Source organism: Tupaia chinensis, unplaced genomic scaffold, assembly GCF_000334495.1.
Source record: "Tupaia chinensis unplaced genomic scaffold, TupChi_1.0 Scaffold000341_1, whole genome shotgun sequence".
In the NCBI taxonomy this organism is placed as follows: Eukaryota; Metazoa; Chordata; class Mammalia; order Scandentia; family Tupaiidae; genus Tupaia; species Tupaia belangeri.
In genome coordinates, this window is record NW_006159835.1 from 1,381,473 (window position 1) to 1,398,796 (window position 17,324).

General features: G+C 39.7%; 2 protein-coding genes across 2 annotated transcripts in view; one reads left to right on the plus strand and one right to left on the minus strand.

Annotated features, from left to right (window-relative positions):
* The window catches only part of MDH1 (malate dehydrogenase 1), a 25,022-nt gene extending 12,775 nt beyond the window's left edge, over positions 1-12,247 (minus strand). Inside the window, 5 exon segments of the mRNA XM_006152205.3 lie at positions 44-166; positions 2,127-2,302; positions 3,812-3,908; positions 5,890-5,988; positions 12,113-12,247. Of these exon segments, the coding sequence (XP_006152267.2) occupies positions 44-166; positions 2,127-2,302; positions 3,812-3,908; positions 5,890-5,988; positions 12,113-12,115 (498 nt within the window). The 5' untranslated portion in view covers positions 12,116-12,247.
* A 119-nt stretch (positions 12,248-12,366) lies between these two features.
* Positions 12,367-17,324, plus strand: part of WDPCP (WD repeat containing planar cell polarity effector) — a 264,252-nt gene continuing 259,294 nt past the window's right edge. Inside the window, exon 1 of the mRNA XM_027773331.1 lies at positions 12,367-12,967. The gene's annotated coding sequence lies outside the window, so the exon portion shown is untranslated. The remainder of the gene's footprint in view (positions 12,968-17,324) is intronic.

Here is a 17,324-nt window from a genome sequence, read left to right on the forward strand (position 1 = left end):
TCCTGCTGGGGCATTCAAAAGATTTAAGAGGCATTTTTCTTACTTGAGCTTTAGCTCGGTTGTGATCCAGACGAGTCAAGCAACTGAAGTTCTCCTTCGGGATGGATGGGGCCGACTTGGAGGCAGTCAGGCAGTTGGTATTGGCTGGGTTTCCCACAACGATAACCTAGGATGGATGGGAGATACAGAAGATTATAGACTGTACACTTTTTAACTGAACTATCTTAGGATTTGATTGTAAAATGTGTAGCAGGTAGCCTTGTATCAATCTTATATGAACTGAACATATATAAACATTTTCCTTTTGCTTTGTTAGGGTTCAGCCTGACTACTGAAAATATTTTCTTAATAGAGCCACTTTTATTTAGATCACTTTCAAAATAAAAGTGGCAGTGTTAAGATTTTAAGTACATGTCTTTTTTTTTTTTGGAGAGATTTTTGCTATAGGGCGTGTGCGCTCGCCAGACAGAGAGAGACATAGAGACAGAAAGCGAGAAATCTATGTCTTTTAATTTCATTTCTGTGCCAAAACAGAGACAGTACACTTATCCGCCACAAAAAATAACCGGAGTATTCCACTATTAGTGACTGTTCTCCTGAAACAAGGGTACTTTGTGAGGTAGATTTACCATGCAAGCTGTATTCCAACTCTAAGCAACCTGGATTTTAGTAATCTGAACAACCCTGTCATGTTTTATTAAGAAACTTTTGAGTATTTACTCAACCCACTTCTCTTTCTGTTAATAATTACAGAAAATAGAAGTTAACTATTTGTAACCAAGTTCACAGAATACAAAAATGCAGATATCTATGTTGTATCACAAGTAGATTACAGTTGGCAACTTTAAAAATATCATAGAGGGACCAGCAGTTAGCGTAATGGCTATGTCGCTGGACTCCCATGTAGTTGACCGTGGTTCGCATCCCGCACCCGGTGGCTTAGACTCACGCCGGGCATGTGTGCCCAAGATCCTGAGAGGAGAATGGAGGAGGGATTGTGGTGTGGCCATCCCCCCTGGGGGGCGATTTCTCGCTTTCTGTCTCTCTCTCTGTCTAGCAAGCGCACGTGCCCTGTAGCAAAAACCTCTCCAAAAAAAGAAAAAATAAATCTCATAGAATATTCTTTACCTTTTTTATTAAGTCAGGAAAAGGAGATGTATTTAAATCAGTTAAACCTCTAGCCTACAAGCCTTTTTTGCTGTTACAATTAAGTTCTTTTTTTTTTTTATAAATAATTATTTTATTTAACTTTAATTATTTATTCATTGTTTATTTCAATTTGACCAGAGAGGGACAGAAGGAGAGAGAGAGGGAGACAGAGAGAGAAAATGAGAAGGCAAGCTGCCAGGTCTGGGACTTGAATCATGGTCAGTCATGTGGAAATCCAGCGCCTTTAACTACCACACCACCTGCCAGCCTCTGAGACAATTAAGTTCTGGTTAACTGACAGTTCATTGGTAAAAGGTGACTTATATTAACAGCAAGACAAATTTAGGAACTAAAATAAATAGCTTAGACAAAAAGAAGTCATGCCAACTGATTCTTCAAGGAACAAGTATGTTAAGGACACCAGAAAGTTATCTGCCTTCTTTTTTAGGTTTAAGAAGTAATATCAAGGGGCCAGCAGGTGGCATGATGGTTAAGGCACTGAATCCCCACATGGTTGACTATGGTTCAGGTTGGACCATACAAATAAATAGATGATTTATTTAAAAAAAAAAATGAATATCAGAGTCCCATGTCACAGTAGTAGGCAAAACATTTTTGAGTACTCTGCATATAAATTTCTAAAACGAGACCAGAGTTTGGCTCCTGGCCCAACCTAGACAGGCTGGATGCATCTGTATTTCTAGCTAACTGGGTGACTGGGATTGGAGGATAGTGACATGGTAAGAGCTTGTCAAAAATATTTCTCTTTCTCTGGTCAAAAAGCAAGTAAACAAAACCTCAGAAAATAAAAACTCCAATAACTTAGAAAGGGAAAGCTTATCAAACAAAACTTTGATTTACTGACCAGTGTCTAGAACTGGAAAAAAGGGCAAACAATTCTGTTTTCACTTCAATGCTGAAAGCAGAAGTTTTAAATGCTAATAATGTAAAACATCATGAAATTCAATGCTGGTCACCTTAACTGACTTCTTGGCATATTTGTCCAATGCTGCTCCCTGGCTTTTGAAGATTTTCACATTTGCTTTCAGTAAATCTTTCCTCTCCATGCCTTCTCTTCTTGGCATGGAGCCCACAAGAATGGCCACATCCAGGTCTTTGAAGGCAACGTCTTCTTTATCTGTCGCAATGACATCTGTAGACATAGAGATAAATAAACACAGTTATTAAACACTAAGGTCTAGGGAACAGCAGGTGGCATGGTGGTTAAGATGCTGGACACTCCCACATGGCCGACCGCGGTTCGAGCCCTGGATCTAGTGGCATGTTTTCCCACTTTCCTTCCTCTCTCTCTCTCTCTGGTCAAATTAAAATAAATGAAAAAATCATTCTCAAAAAAAAAAAATCAAGGTTTGAAGTTTTTCTCCTCATAACTGAACATATTCACTAATTCTTTTATTTATAACAAACTTTTACATATCATACTGATAAAACATTTTAGGGGCCTAAGAAAGGACAATAATTTAACAACCATAAAGCTGATCTCCTTGGTTGACTATATAAAAGGCCATCACTGGCCTGCTGTGGCTATGCAGTAAGAATGTAATGCTACAAAATGCTGAGGCCAAAGGAACAGGTCCCAGGTTCACGTCTCAAGGTCTTCCGTGCATGTCAAGATGCACACATGTGCTCATGATCCTGGCTGGCTGAGGTGAGATTGGGGCATGAAGACCCTGTTGGGGGCACTTCTCTTTTACATACAAAAGAAAGAAACTTAAAACAACTTTTAGGCCAGTGAACTTATGTCAGTCAAGGTACAACAACCCCAAAATAAGACTAACCAACTTCTAGGGCAGCATAGAGCTATGGAGGATATCCTGAAGAAGCAAAACCATTTTCCATTATGATGCTACTATTACCATCTTTATACTTGAAATAACAACACAATATACTTAATTAGTATAATAAGTTATATATCGACATGTTGGGGAAAAAAAGTATAGTCCTTTATCTGACACTGGTTGTTTCTCATTCACTCCTTATTTATTCTTGGTAAACATCTTTTTTTTTTTTTTTGAGAGGTTTTTGCTGTAGGGTGCGTGTGCTTGCCAGAAAGACAGAGAGAGACAGAGAGACAGAAAGTGAGAAATCTTCCCCCAGGGGGGATGGCCACATTGCAATTCCTTTTCCTCCATTCTCTTCTCAGGATCTTAGGCACGTACGCACACGCGCCCAGTGTGAGTTTGAGCCACCAGGTCCGGGACTCGAACCGTGGTCGACTACGTGAGAGGCCAGTGACATAGCCACTGTGCCAACTGCTAGCCCCGATCTTTTTTTTTTTTTTTTTAAGTTAGTTTATTTATTTTTTCCATGTGAGACAGAGGGACAAAGATAGGCAGAGACACTCAAAATAAGATGCCCTCCCATTATGATTCACCCCCAGTCACAGCAGGCCTGTGCATGTGCATGCATGCCCACCGTGCTCTAGGAGGTCCTGGGATGTGAACCCAGGACTTATGGGTCCAGTTGTGTCACAGCATGGCCCTTTTTGCTATAGACTTTAATAAGCAGTTGTAGCTCAAAAAAACAAAAATAAAATACTTGTCATAAAATAATTTCTAATTGAGAGCCTTTAACAAAAATATATCTACTTTTTGAAAGATAAAATAATATAAAATCCTATCTCCTCTGCCCTCCAACTCACCTTTCAAGAGGGGAAGGGCACAGTCTTGCAGTTCCATGAGGACACCATCCAGGACACCCATCATTGGGGTGATATCCAACAGCACCAGAATTATGGGCTATCAAATAGTAAACACAGTAAAATGTTAGTGTCATTTAAATAATTTAGTCACAAAAAATGTCCTTTTGAGTTGTTTTTTTGATAGGTATATGTATATAACTCCCATTAGTCATAATTATTATTTTAGGAGGTCAAGCTCTAATAACATGCCACTTTTGTTAAAAGGAATGCTATAGGGCTAGCCAGGTGGTGTGGTAGTTAAGAGGGCTGGATCCCATATGGCAGACTGTGTGGTTCAAGTCTCAGACCTGGACCTAGTGACTTGAAAAACACACTGGGCATCTGTGTGTGTGTACCCCAAATCCTAAGAGGAGAATGGAGAAGGGACTGCAGCATGGCCATCCCGTCAGGGGGTGATTTCTCACTTTCCCTCTCTTTCTCTGTCTGTCTTTTGCTGGTATGTGTACTTACCCTATAGCAAAAAAGAAAACTTAAAAGCAATGTTTGCGAAGAGACTCTAGTAGGGGGAGAGAGAGAGAGAACTCCAGTGGGGTGTGGTCACACTGCATCTCTTCTCCATTTCTTCAGATGGTTGGAATTTTTGGGTACTTATACATTGGCACTTAGCATATTTTTCAAGCTGGTGGGGTTGGGATATAAGCTGTAGGTTGGCCATGTGGGATCCAGCTTCCTTAAGGGCTAGGCTATAGAGTAGGCACAATAGCTATACATTTGATTTTTCCATGAGGACACCATCCAGGACACCCATCATTGGGGTGATATCCAACAGCACCAGAATTATGGGCTATCAAATAGTAAACACAGTAAAATGTTAGTGTCATTTAAATAATTTAGTCACAAAAAATGTCCTTTTGAGTTGTTTTTTTGATAGGTATATGTATATAACTCCCATTAGTCATAATTATTATTTTAGGAGGTCAAGCTCTAATAACATGCCACTTTTGTTAAAAGGAATGCTATAGGGCTAGCCAGGTGGTGTGGTAGTTAAGAGGGCTGGATCCCATATGGCAGACTGTGTGGTTCAAGTCTCAGACCTGGACCTAGTGACTTGAAAAACACACTGGGCATCTGTGTGTGTGTACCCCAAATCCTAAGAGGAGAATGGAGAAGGGACTGCAGCATGGCCATCCCGTCAGGGGGTGATTTCTCACTTTCCCTCTCTTTCTCTGTCTGTCTTTTGCTGGTATGTGTACTTACCCTATAGCAAAAAAGAAAACTTAAAAGCAATGTTTGCGAAGAGACTCTAGTAGGGGGAGAGAGAGAGAGAACTCCAGTGGGGTGTGGTCACACTGCATCTCTTCTCCATTTCTTCAGATGGTTGGAATTTTTGGGTACTTATACATTGGCACTTAGCATATTTTTCAAGCTGGTGGGGTTGGGATATAAGCTGTAGGTTGGCCATGTGGGATCCAGCTTCCTTAAGGGCTAGGCTATAGAGTAGGCACAATAGCTATACATTTGATTTTAGTTCTTGGGAAGCTAAAAAACAGTAACTGGAATGAAGGAAGTACCAAGTATCTTGGGTCAACAGACTGAATAAATAAACCCTGAATAAATAAATCATTTAGGAAAGGATTTTAGTGTATATTAATCAGACCTGATGAACTAGAGGGTGCCTGTTTCCAGTGGGGAAACAGACTTTCTGTCTATGTTGGTTCTAAAGAATATGAATAAGGAAGTGCTGATTTAGCAACTTTCTTTTCCACATTACTTTTTTTCCACAATAGTTAAGACCACCAGTGTTATCTTCAATTGACTGACACCTGCAGGTTGCATCAAGTCAACCAAATACAGTATATGGGATACTGAGTTCTGATATGCAAAATGTTTTCAATGCTTAGAGGGGAAAATATAAGTAGTTTTCTAGCTTCCATCAACAGCAATGTGCCTATTACATTTTTGGGGATTATTCACACCTTCAGTGTTTCATAATTTGTCTGCAACTATTAATAAATATTGGGATTTGTTAACAATATTCTTGCTCTAATGACTTAAGACTTACAGATTCTTGCTCCTACCTGGTCTTTACCGAAGACAGATCCATTTCCAATGCTGTACAGCAGTGAATAAGCAATCTGACCAGCTGCTCCAGTCACAAGGACTCTGATTGGTTCAGACTGTAATGAAAAAGACCCATTGACATTGTATTAAAAAGTATTATTTTACTCTGGACACTTAGGACTTGTATCTACAATAAGACAACCACAGACTTTAAAAGTGAATTTGCAACTTTATAGTCTCTACATCTGGCTGAGTAGAAAGCTAATTTACTGCTTTGTTCCAGTAAGTATAGCATACACAAATCAACTGAACAACTTATGGAGCATGTGTGCTTTGGCTCTTATCTGTGTGGTATTTTGGATTCTCATATCTGTGTGGTATTTTGGATTCTCATTGCATAGGGAACTGGAGCTGGAAGTGTTATCCTGGTTTAACTTACATAATCTTATCTACCTTTGGGGGATTTTACCACTAAAATAGATCTAACAGTGGTGATGTGCATGTTATATGGCAAAACAAACCCTGGTCTCCACTAGAGCCTCACAAATACAAGTACCCACTCCCAATGCACAACAGAATCCTTTACACTGGGAAAATGGGTTAAAATTTTCTATTTACATTGAGTCGGAACATTTAAAGTCAACAATTAAAAATGTTTCAACTTGACCAGAGGGGAAAAAAGTACTTTTCATTTAAGGAGGAAAAAAAGAGAAAATGATAATATCTGGATTATAACAAAATTTATTAAATTATAATAAATAACAGCAATGTGTAGTGACAGTTAACTTGATTCCAAAAGAAAACTATTCTCAAAAGGGAAGAAGGGAAGAAATACAAAGAGTATTACAACAGCTTATTGGTAGCCTTACAGATCCCAATAGGCCCTGAAGAAGATAAGACATTAAGGATGAAAATAATAACTGACATTCAAAGTGATGACCCTCAGTCATTAAAAAAAGGTTAAACTAAGCTCAGAGAATTTTAAATATAGACATATTTCTATTTAAAACAGATGAGGGACCACAGATGGGATGGTGGTTAATGTGTTAAGACTCCCACACAGCTGACCGTGGTTCAAGTTCTGGATCCAGTGTCTTGAAAATCATGCAGTGTGCCTGCGCATGCCTGACAAAAATCCCGAGAGGAGAACAGAGGAGAAGGAATTGCAGTGTGGCCATTTCCCCTGAGGGGTGAGTCCTCATTTTCCCTCTCACTGTCTCTAACAAGTATGCATGCCTTATGGCAAAAACTAAAATAAATAAATAAATAAATAAAAGGTCAAACAAAAATTTCTGGGTAAGTCAATCAGGGCAACTGTTTCTGTTCCTGACAATGGTGAACGTAATTTAAAAATTTACTTTATTTTATTTATTATTATTATTATATTTTTCAACTTGACCACAGAGAGATAGAGGGAGGTCGAATAAGAAAGCAAACCACCAAGTCTGGGACTCAGTCTGAAGTCAGCCATGTGGGAGTCTAGTGCCCTAACCATCATGCCACCTACCGACCCTTAAATTTACCTACTGACCCCACCCACATGAGACTCGTGGTCCACTGAACTGAGTAGAGAGGGAAGTGTCTGACTTTTTATATTTAGAATTCCCTCTTCCTTCTAATTCATGCCTCTGGGATAGGAGGAGAGATGACTTTAAACTGTCTCTGAAGGTTGGCAGCACTCAGCAATTTGGTTCCCATAGTCGTCAAAGAAAAACAAATCTCAGGAAAAGAAGTGTCAACTGTTGCAGGGAAATGAATCTGGTCATAGTAGACCATATACATTTCTTCCTTAGAGATGTAACCAGGATGAGAGTAGGACAAAAAGTGAGAAGAATATTGAGAAAGCTTCTCCCTGACCTTCTGGGTGTCTTTAACATCTTTACCAACTTTCGCCCCTGGTGTTAATGACTCCTAGACATTTCAAGTAAGCCAACTAAAAAAAAATGTATTTATTTAATTTTATTTATTTATTCATTTATTTTAATTTGACCAGAGAGAGACAGAGAGAGAGAGAGAAAAGGAAAGTGAGAAAAGAAGCTGCCAGGTAGTAATTCAACTGTGGTCAGCCATGTGGGGAGTGTCCAGTTCCTTAACCACCACCCCACCTGCTGGTCCCCCAAGTAAGCCATTTAATAAAATACATATTTATATTCTATAATAAACTTTAAATTATAAATAGCACTAAAACTTATTGTATATGGTTATTTTCTATTATATAAAAACCTATATATTTATCTTCTGATTTGTCATTATTAGGAATCATTTCTATTTATATAAAAAAATACTTCACTAGCCTATGTGTTTTTCCATTCTGTCATTTCTTTCCCTTCCCCTGAATTCAAGTAGAGTAGATGTGGAAAGGACTAGAGGAAGAATTTATTCCTCTCTCCCCCTTTAGAATGAAAGCTCCTTTGTCTATTTCATTTACTGCTGTATACCAAAGGCCTAGAATGAAACCTGGCACATGGCATGAACTGTATTATTTGCTGGAAGAGTATCTGAGTCTTGCAAATACTGTTACCAAAAAGACAGAAATGTCTTTGGAAGCATACTTAATGTGCTTAAAATACTAACATAAGTTTAAATATTACAGATATGTTTATGTTGATAAGGTTGAAAACTTAGTGACCACAAAATAGGTCTAGTTATAGTTAGCACAATTATTAGTGTCACTAGTGCTAATGATAAAGTCTTACCAACTAACTACTGCTGATCTGTTATCTCATTTAACTCATTTCTTAAATGATACACTGTTGAAGCTCTAGCATGTATGTACTCAGTACTATTTTAGGCCAGGGAATTCATTAGTAAACCACATGAAGGTAAAAGTGGATAAACCAGTTCTCTAAAATGTGGGCTGGACAGGCAGAGAGAAGTAATCAAGATCACCTTTGGTGCTGGACCTCCTGGGTTTAAGTCCTGGTGGCACAACTCATTAGCTGAATGTTACTGAGCAAGTTACTTAATCACTGTCTTGTGCCCCCATACTAAAATGCAAATAATAATAGTGGGTGCTTAATAAATAGGGCAGTTTGTTTTTTTGTTTTTTTGTTTGTTTGTTTTTAAGCTTTTGCCATAGGGTACGTGCACTCCCCAGAGAGAGATAAAGTGAGAAAGGACCCCCACAGGGGGAATGGCTATGCAGCAAACCCTTCTCCTCCTGGGATTTTTGACATGCATGCACACGTGCCTGGAGTGAGTTTCAAGCTACCAGGTCCGGAACTCGAACCAAGGTTGGCCAGAAGGTGGCACCTTAACCACTATGCCACCTTCTGGCCCCTAAGTGGGTAGTTTTTAAGGATTGAGGTAACTTACAAAGCATTAAGATAGCAGGTAGCAAGTATTATAATTATAGTTGTCAACGCAGACTTTTTCTTCTAGGGACTCTTACAGCCTGTGATTGCTATTTTTATGTCCTACGCTTTACAAGACTGTGACTCACACACACACACACACACACACGCACACACACAGACCATCCTTTTTATGCCAGACAGTGAGAAAGAGAGACAGACAGACAGAAAACTTTCTAATTGGGCCTAGTCATGCTGCAATCTCTTTTCCTCTAATTCTCCATGGCTGGGACTCAAACCTAAGTTATCCATATGGGATCTGGCTTCCTCTTGCTACAGGGCCAGCTTGAAGACCCCTTGAAAGCAGTCTGCCTTTGTCTCAAATCTGTACTCTTATATATAGTGTTCCAGAAATATTTGTTGAATTAATGAAGATAAGGGTAAGAAAAAAGGTAAATGAATACTACTTCAATATAAAGAAAGCTGGATAAAAAATGAAGGGGAAGTGAATTTCATTATCTGTAAAGTTTAACTTCCCAGAGAGAAGGGTTCATGGTTAGAACAGAAAAATTCAGTGGACTGTAGGAGCTAATTTTAGTTTAGTAAAAATGTATTCATGGTATCAGTCCTCAGTGAAGGAGTTGTGGCCAACTATCGGCCTAGTTCAACCTCAGCAGATTCTTCCCTGTGTCTTTGGGTAAATTATTTTCTCAGGTAGATAATTCCATCTTGTTAAGAGTAGTATGAAGCCTCGTCAGTACTTGAATGTTTGATGATGAAATAGGGATAGAAAGAGCATATCTGGTTCTTTCTGCTCTTGTGCAACATTGCAATAGAAAAGCAGGAGGGTGGAAGAGTCCTGCTGACTTTTCACAATGTTACAGTGAGAGCGCGGGTTACTATTCTTTGCTCAGATTTCTGGGCAGTCAGCCAAGATCCAGGAAGGAATGTCTTTGCTCTTGGTAGGGCAGTAATGACCTTCCTGCAGATGCAGGCTCTATATATTTTGCGTATATGCTGAAGTCTCAACTCAAAAGCTTGAATTTAGGTGCTCCTTTATGATAGTCCACAAAAATATGCACATATTCATTTTTTTACTTTCTCATATATACATATACTTTTAACTGACGTATTTCTGGAACACAAAAAAACAAGCAATATCATTCATATTCCTTTGTAACAGTTTATTCTTCTCTCATATGAAACAAGCAAATAATTCCCCCTTTATAAAACTGTACTGAATTGGCTTAAAACATGCTTTTTTTCTAAGTCATGATTGCTTATATGCTCTCTTCAGGAGCGAGGACTGAATCACCTGCAAGTTCGCTGTAAACGCCAGCAAAGTGACAGAATGATTCTTCTTCAAGGGCTGTCTTAAGTGCTGAACCCAGGGGACCTCTTGAGGGTGAGCAAAAACAACAGCAAGAATTGAGGGCCTGGAATCTCTTTGTGACCTTGGAAAAATCATTTGATGTCACCAGGCTACATTTAAGATGAGATGAAATAATCTGCAAATTCTCTTCCAGTTTTAGAATTTCAGTATCCTAAACTGCAAGTAAAGAAGTCATAAGCAATCTACATGCTGGTAACATAGTTAAGTTTATATTTGCAGTTTGAGTGTGTATCTTCACCCAGAACTTTAGGTACTAAAAAATAAAACTTCGAAAAGACTTGATAAAGGTATGGCATGGTAAGGTAAAACAGAGTGAAAGACTTTTGGGGCAAACAGTTGGGTGACCTTGAACAAATCATCTTCTCTCTGGGTGTAAATAAACTCATTTTTAAGATTTAAAGTATGTGTGTGTGGGGGTGTTGTCAAGATGATCTTTAAAAGGTCTCATCCAGTTCTAAAATGACAAAAAAGCCCAAGGTTCTTTGACAAGTATTTCTGCTTTCCTGCTAAGATTAATTAGGGCTGAAACCACAATTTAAACGACCAGCTATGTTACCTAACAAAAGAAATAGAAAACCTAGGCTTAATATGGTCCCCACCGGCCCTCTTACAAAATTAGGGAGATTAATGCCCTTGTCTAAAAACATGTCTTTTCAGGTTCTGGGAAATTTCCATTTCCTTCAAACATTTCCACTCACGACCCATTTTAGCATTTTGAGATAAAAAAGGAAAAACAGTTCCAATTATAAATACAAGTATTGAATCAATTTCTCTTGTCTGATGGCAAATGTCACCTTCAAACAGTGCGCAGGTTATTCCAACGTCAGAGTTCCTCCCTCCCTCTCCCCCCTCTCCCTTTCAGCAGAGACAAGATGTCCTGTGACAAGACAGTTACACTGTGTTACATTTAAAAAGTAGTGTTTCTAGAAGTCAATACATACAGATCAGTAAAAAATATATGCACTAGTTATTTCGCTAGAGATGCCGTCACTTCAAAATTTGCTGGCATAAGAAAAGGAGATGAATGAAGAGGTTTTAAGTAACATTTTGTGAAATTAGATATGGCGGAAACGCGTCTCCTGAAAATGTAGATCGTAATCTGATCACTTAGTAAGCACTACTTTTACAGTAGAGGGCCTTTTGCTTTCAACGGCTTTGTGACAAAAGCCCTTAAAAACACTATGGGATCAAGAGGAGAAAATGAGATTAGAACCCAACCCTCTCCCGCGAGAGCAAACCGTACCGTTTTATAAAACCCCACACCGTCCTTCGGAGAAAATCCGCAACCTCCTATTTGGGCCTCACTTCATGCAGCAGGATTAAAATCGCGCCGGCTCAAGGGCAGCAATTTCTCCAGAGTCTTTCTAACGGACCCCCCGGGTAGAAATCAACCCCTTCCTAATTACTGGGTTATTGCGACAAATACATGGTGCTTTTTAAACTGCGCGAAGGACAGCCCCTGGCACAGCCGCCTGCCAAAACTCTTTCGAGCTCAAGGAATCCACAATAGGGCGCGACGGCCATAGGTGTGCACAGCCGGGGTCCTATACTCACCATGATTGGTAACCGCACGGCCAATTTCACCACCTGCAAAAGGAGTACCAGAGAACCAGGTCACCTCTACCACGGAACAGACTCGGGTAGGTGAACGGTGCTAGCAAAAAAAAAAAAAAAAAGCTCGGGTCCCGGCCGCGGCGCCCTCTGGGAACTGTAGTCCACGCTGTTCTGATCTGGCGCACTCTCCAAAATACTTTTCTCCACGTGCTGGACTACACTTCCCGGGAGCAGCGTCTTCTCACGCCATTCTCCTTTCGCTCGTCGCCTATTACAAAGTAGTCCTCCCACAGGGCGAGCCTCTGTGATTGGTGGGCGACTCCCCGCGGATGGTTTGGGATTCGAGGGACGGACTTGCCTCTTGGCGCCCAGCAATTGGTGGGCGGGAAGGCGTGAGAACCTTGAGGGAGGGGAGGCGGACTCCTGAGCGACATCCCCCACAACACGCGCGCAGCTGAGGTTTTATTTTACCCGAGGACGAGCGTGGGAGGCAAAGAGACCTTCCGCTGCGTAAGGCTGGATCGACCCGGAAACAAAATCTTTTAAAAAAACCTCTTCGCACTCTGGAGGGCGGGGAGAATTGATGTGTGGGGAAGACAGGACGGCTTCGCAGGTTGCTAAGCGACGAGGCGGAAGCGCGCGCACACCCGGCCGCCTGGGAGCACCTGGGGGAACTGTGGTGGCCGGGGCTCCGAGCCCAGGACACCCCACGGCGCCCGCGCACTCTGGGGTGCCGCTACCCTTGCGCTGGGAAGCCTCCGCCCGAATAGTGTGTCACGGTGACCAGGCGAGGGGTTTGCGAGGACTCCCTCCGCGGCGACCAGGGTCCACGCATCTTTCCCGCTCTGGACGCAGGTGAGCCTTGGCCTGAGGGCAAAGGGATTTTAACGTTAGTGTCTGGAAAGAGGTTCTTCGCCGTCCCTCAAACACCGGGGCGTCGATGTACCAGGCGGGTACCCGCAAGCTCTCCAGTCCCTTCTCTGCGCTCAGTATGAGGGGCGTGGTGCCTTGAAGTTCGTGCCTCCTCCCGGTGGTAGAAATATTTATTGGGTGCCTACTTTGTGGATGTGACGTCTTCCCTTTCAAGAGCTCACAGTCCATTCTCAGCCCTCCCTGAATGCCGACACTTCTGTCCATTCTCTTACGGAAACTGAAAACGACTTAAATCATCCTGACTCTTAAAGTTATGACAAACCTGCATTTCTAAAGAAAGAGTGAGAGACACTAGTTCAGGCATTTTCAGCTGGCAAAGCAACCGAAGAGGTTTTCGTTTAAAAGTAATGCTGCTCAAGAGAATAGCTGTACTCTGAAAGCTTATTACTTGTAGATAGTAAAAAGAAGCGGTTATGTACTGGAATAGCATACTCAGAATGAAAATGGGTAAAATATCTGTATTAGATAACATTGGTTCAACTGCTTTTTTTTCCCCCTGTCATTGGTAAATGAATGCAAGTAGTATCTTCCGGTGTTTTTTTTCTCTAATTTTAGGAAATTTGTTATGGGAAAGAAATATAACTCCTTTTCTATTTGACCTATCAGTAGCATTTATCATACCTGGATGATTTGCTCCTTGAATCATTTCGTTAATTTGGCTCTTGACAACATCCAGTATTTTCCTGGTTTTCTTCTTGCATCACTCATTGCCCCTTCTCAGTCCTTCCAAGTTCTTTTCTGGGGTCCAATATCCTGACATTGGAGTGCCAATATTCTTTTTTGTGTGTATACTCATTTCCTGAGTGACCTAATTCTTGAATTGCATCCCTTCAAGTCCTACACATCAAAAACTCCCAAATACATATGTTTAGTTCTGAATTCTGGGTTCCTATAAATTCCTATTTCACTTGATTTTCTAACAAAGATTTCTGCTATTTTACAGTGTTTTCTACAGGACAACTGTTTATGAAAGTATAATACTCTTTGTTATAGGGAACATGTTCTGCCCCCAATTCGAAGATGTTGGTTTGGATGCGATTATGGGATTTCAAACTGTGAGGTAGTAAAGATCTGAGACTAGTTAGATGGAAACCAGTTTAATAAATTGGCCAGGGCAATATGCAAAAGGGATTATGTGGCATTCAGTAGGAGCTGGGTATTCAGAATTGACTATGACACAGTTGCTGCCTTTTTGGAGCCCCCAGTGTAGTAAAGGATGCAGGTATGTAAACCAGTATTTTCTTTTTAGGAAAATTTAAAAACAAATATTTATTTGTTTATTTATTTTTATATTCATTCTTTTTTTAATTATTTTAATTTAACCAGAGACAGAGAGAGGAAGTGAGAAATCCAACCAACAGGCTCGGGACTCCAACGTAGTTGACCATGTGGGAGTGTCCAGTGTCTTAACCAGCACACAATTTGCTAGTCCCAATAATTTTTTTATTTAATTTTATTTATTATTATTATTTTAAAATTTGACCAGAGAGAGGGAAAGTGAGAAAGCAAACCACCAGGTCCAGGATTCAAACTATATTAGGCCATGTTGGAGTCCAGCACCTTAACTGCTATGCCACCTGCCGGCCCCTATAAACTGATATTGACATCATAGTATTACCTGGCTAATAATAATCAAAGAGTTAATAATTCTGAGGCCGGCAGGTGGCGTGGTGGCTAAGAGCATTGGACTCCCACATGGCCAACTGTGGTTCGAGTTCCTGACCCGGTGGCTTGCTTTCTCACTTTCTCTCTCTCTCACTCTGTCTTTCTCTGGTCAAATTAAAATAAATAAATAAATAAATAAAATAAGGTTTAATAAAAGAATTCTTAAAAAAAGAGTTAATAATTCTCAGCTGATAGGATTTTACAAAGGAAGTACTGTCTGAGGACAAATTAATGTTTTTGTGAGACAGCTAAGGTAGAAGGTGGACCCACGTTTGCAATGTTGCAGGTAGGATTTGGATTGGCAATGAGTTAACATGAGGACACTTAACAGAATAAATGGAAAAATGGAATTAAGGTACTAGTTTATTTTGGTGTGAAGAATTTTAGAATCCATGTGTAGTTTTTTTCATGATATGCATTTTCCATGAGTTTTTTGAAGGCACCTCATACATATATGCTTCAAGTTCGTGATTTTTTTTTCCTTTTAAACTAAGGCATTTCACAAATTAGGTTATGTAAATTTCACATGAAAAACTAGAATTTATTAAATGTAATGATATTCATACTGAAGTGTTTAATACTGAAACATACTTATGCCTATAACTTTCTTTGACATTCACTAAAAAATATGGATCGATGAGTGTGTAAAGGACAAATAGTTACATCTATAGAAGATTAAGATATGCATAAAATAGATATAGTAAGATTAAGTATTAAAATGTTAATTATAGAATTTAAGTGGTACTTACTATACAATGCTTCCAACTTTTCTGTATTAGTTATTTTAAAAATTATTTATTCATTATTATTATTATTATTTTAAGTTTTGCTGTAAGGCATGGTGCTCACAAGAGAGAGACAGAGAGAGGGTAAGTGAGAAAGCAAGCCACCAGGGGACTTGAACTGTAGTTGACCATGTGGGAGCCCAGCACCTCACCCACCACACTGCCTGCTGACCTTCTGTATTAGTTGTTAAAGTAGTAATTTTCTGAGTTCAGGGACTATTCTATACATCTTTATATACCTGATATAACACAAAATGGTATGTTTCTCCCAACTGGTAAAGCAAAAAATGTCTATTTTGAAAGTTTTTTTTTTTTTTCTTCAATGTACAAAAGACAGAGACACAAAAAAAGCAACCCCAATAAGAGTCTGGCACTGCGATGCATTCTTCAGCCAGCCCCAGATTGTATGCCTATGCATGCTTAGTTTACTCAGATTTCTAGACATAAACCTGGAACTTCTCCATGTGTTTCAGCCTTGCAGAGTTGTATTTTACCTCTGTGTCACCATCTACCCCCCAAAAATGTCTTTTAACATTACCATTGTGGAAGCTGGAAGACTAAACTTGACTTAATGAACCTAATCTCTTGAACAGATTTAGTTGAACATAATTTTATACAAGCAAATCGTATTGGGAAAAGGATTGAAAATTGTGAAATACTGAACATATCAGAAATTTCAGCAGATACTATTTGATACTTATTGAAAAATTAATAATCAATTTTTTTTTCCAATTTATTTGCATTCATTTACTGTACATCATTACAGCATACAAAATGAGATTTTCCATCCAGAGTACACTGTATATTGTCTCAATCAAGCACATCAACAAACATGTTATTATTAGCAAATGATCTTCGATTTCTTGTTTTCTGTATGTTTTGCTTTTTCCCCCCATTCTTGGTTCCCTCTCTCTTACCCTCTGCCACCTCCTGTTCTCCTCCCACACTGTCTCTGTTATCTATTTCTATACCATTTTCCCCCCAACATTTTATTGAATCACCAAAGACCCTCATCAATCCAAATACCCTCCTAGCAAACATATGTGACACACACATTTCCATGAGCACAAGTCTAACTTTACACATCCTATAAATTAGCACCTAACTGGGGCTACATATCCTACTGCAGTCATTTAATAGATACATTTTGTTTTCCTGAAACTTTTTTTTGTAAGTCAATTTGCATTCCTTCCCTAGGCATCATCACAGCACACAAAATGCGATCTCCCATCCAGTACACGCTGCATAGTGACTCAGTCATGCACATTACAAAAAAAATAAATTTCCACTTCTAGTTGCTAGAATTAATTCCACCCCTCTTTCTGACCCTCTGTCCCTTCCCACCCTCCTCTCACACCACCTCTAGTGTCCAAAATTGTCCTCCATTCCCTTCCCACCCACATTGCATTGATCACACAATTTCCTACATAACCTGACTACTTTCAAAGGTGAGTTCCCTCGTTACTACTAAGAAAACCAGTTTTAACTTAAATCAAAGAACCGCCAAGGAACTTTGCTTAAAGCCCGGAAACAGGTTAGGATTCTGTTCAAATGGTAGGTGCATGAACCTATCAGTCTCATATACTTTTATCTTCTGTTCTGGTTCAATTTTCCTGATTAAATTCTGGGATATAGTATTCAACTCCAGACTTGTCCCTATGATTAAGTTAGCTACTTTCTCAGTTTTTGGACTCTTATTTCCATGTATCTGCGTTTAGTTTTCCTGATACAGCACATCCTTGAGAACTTCTTGGAGGTCTGGTCTGGTGCTGGTAAATTCTTTCAGGTTTTGTTTATCTGAGAATGTTCTTGTCTTTTCTTCCCACCTG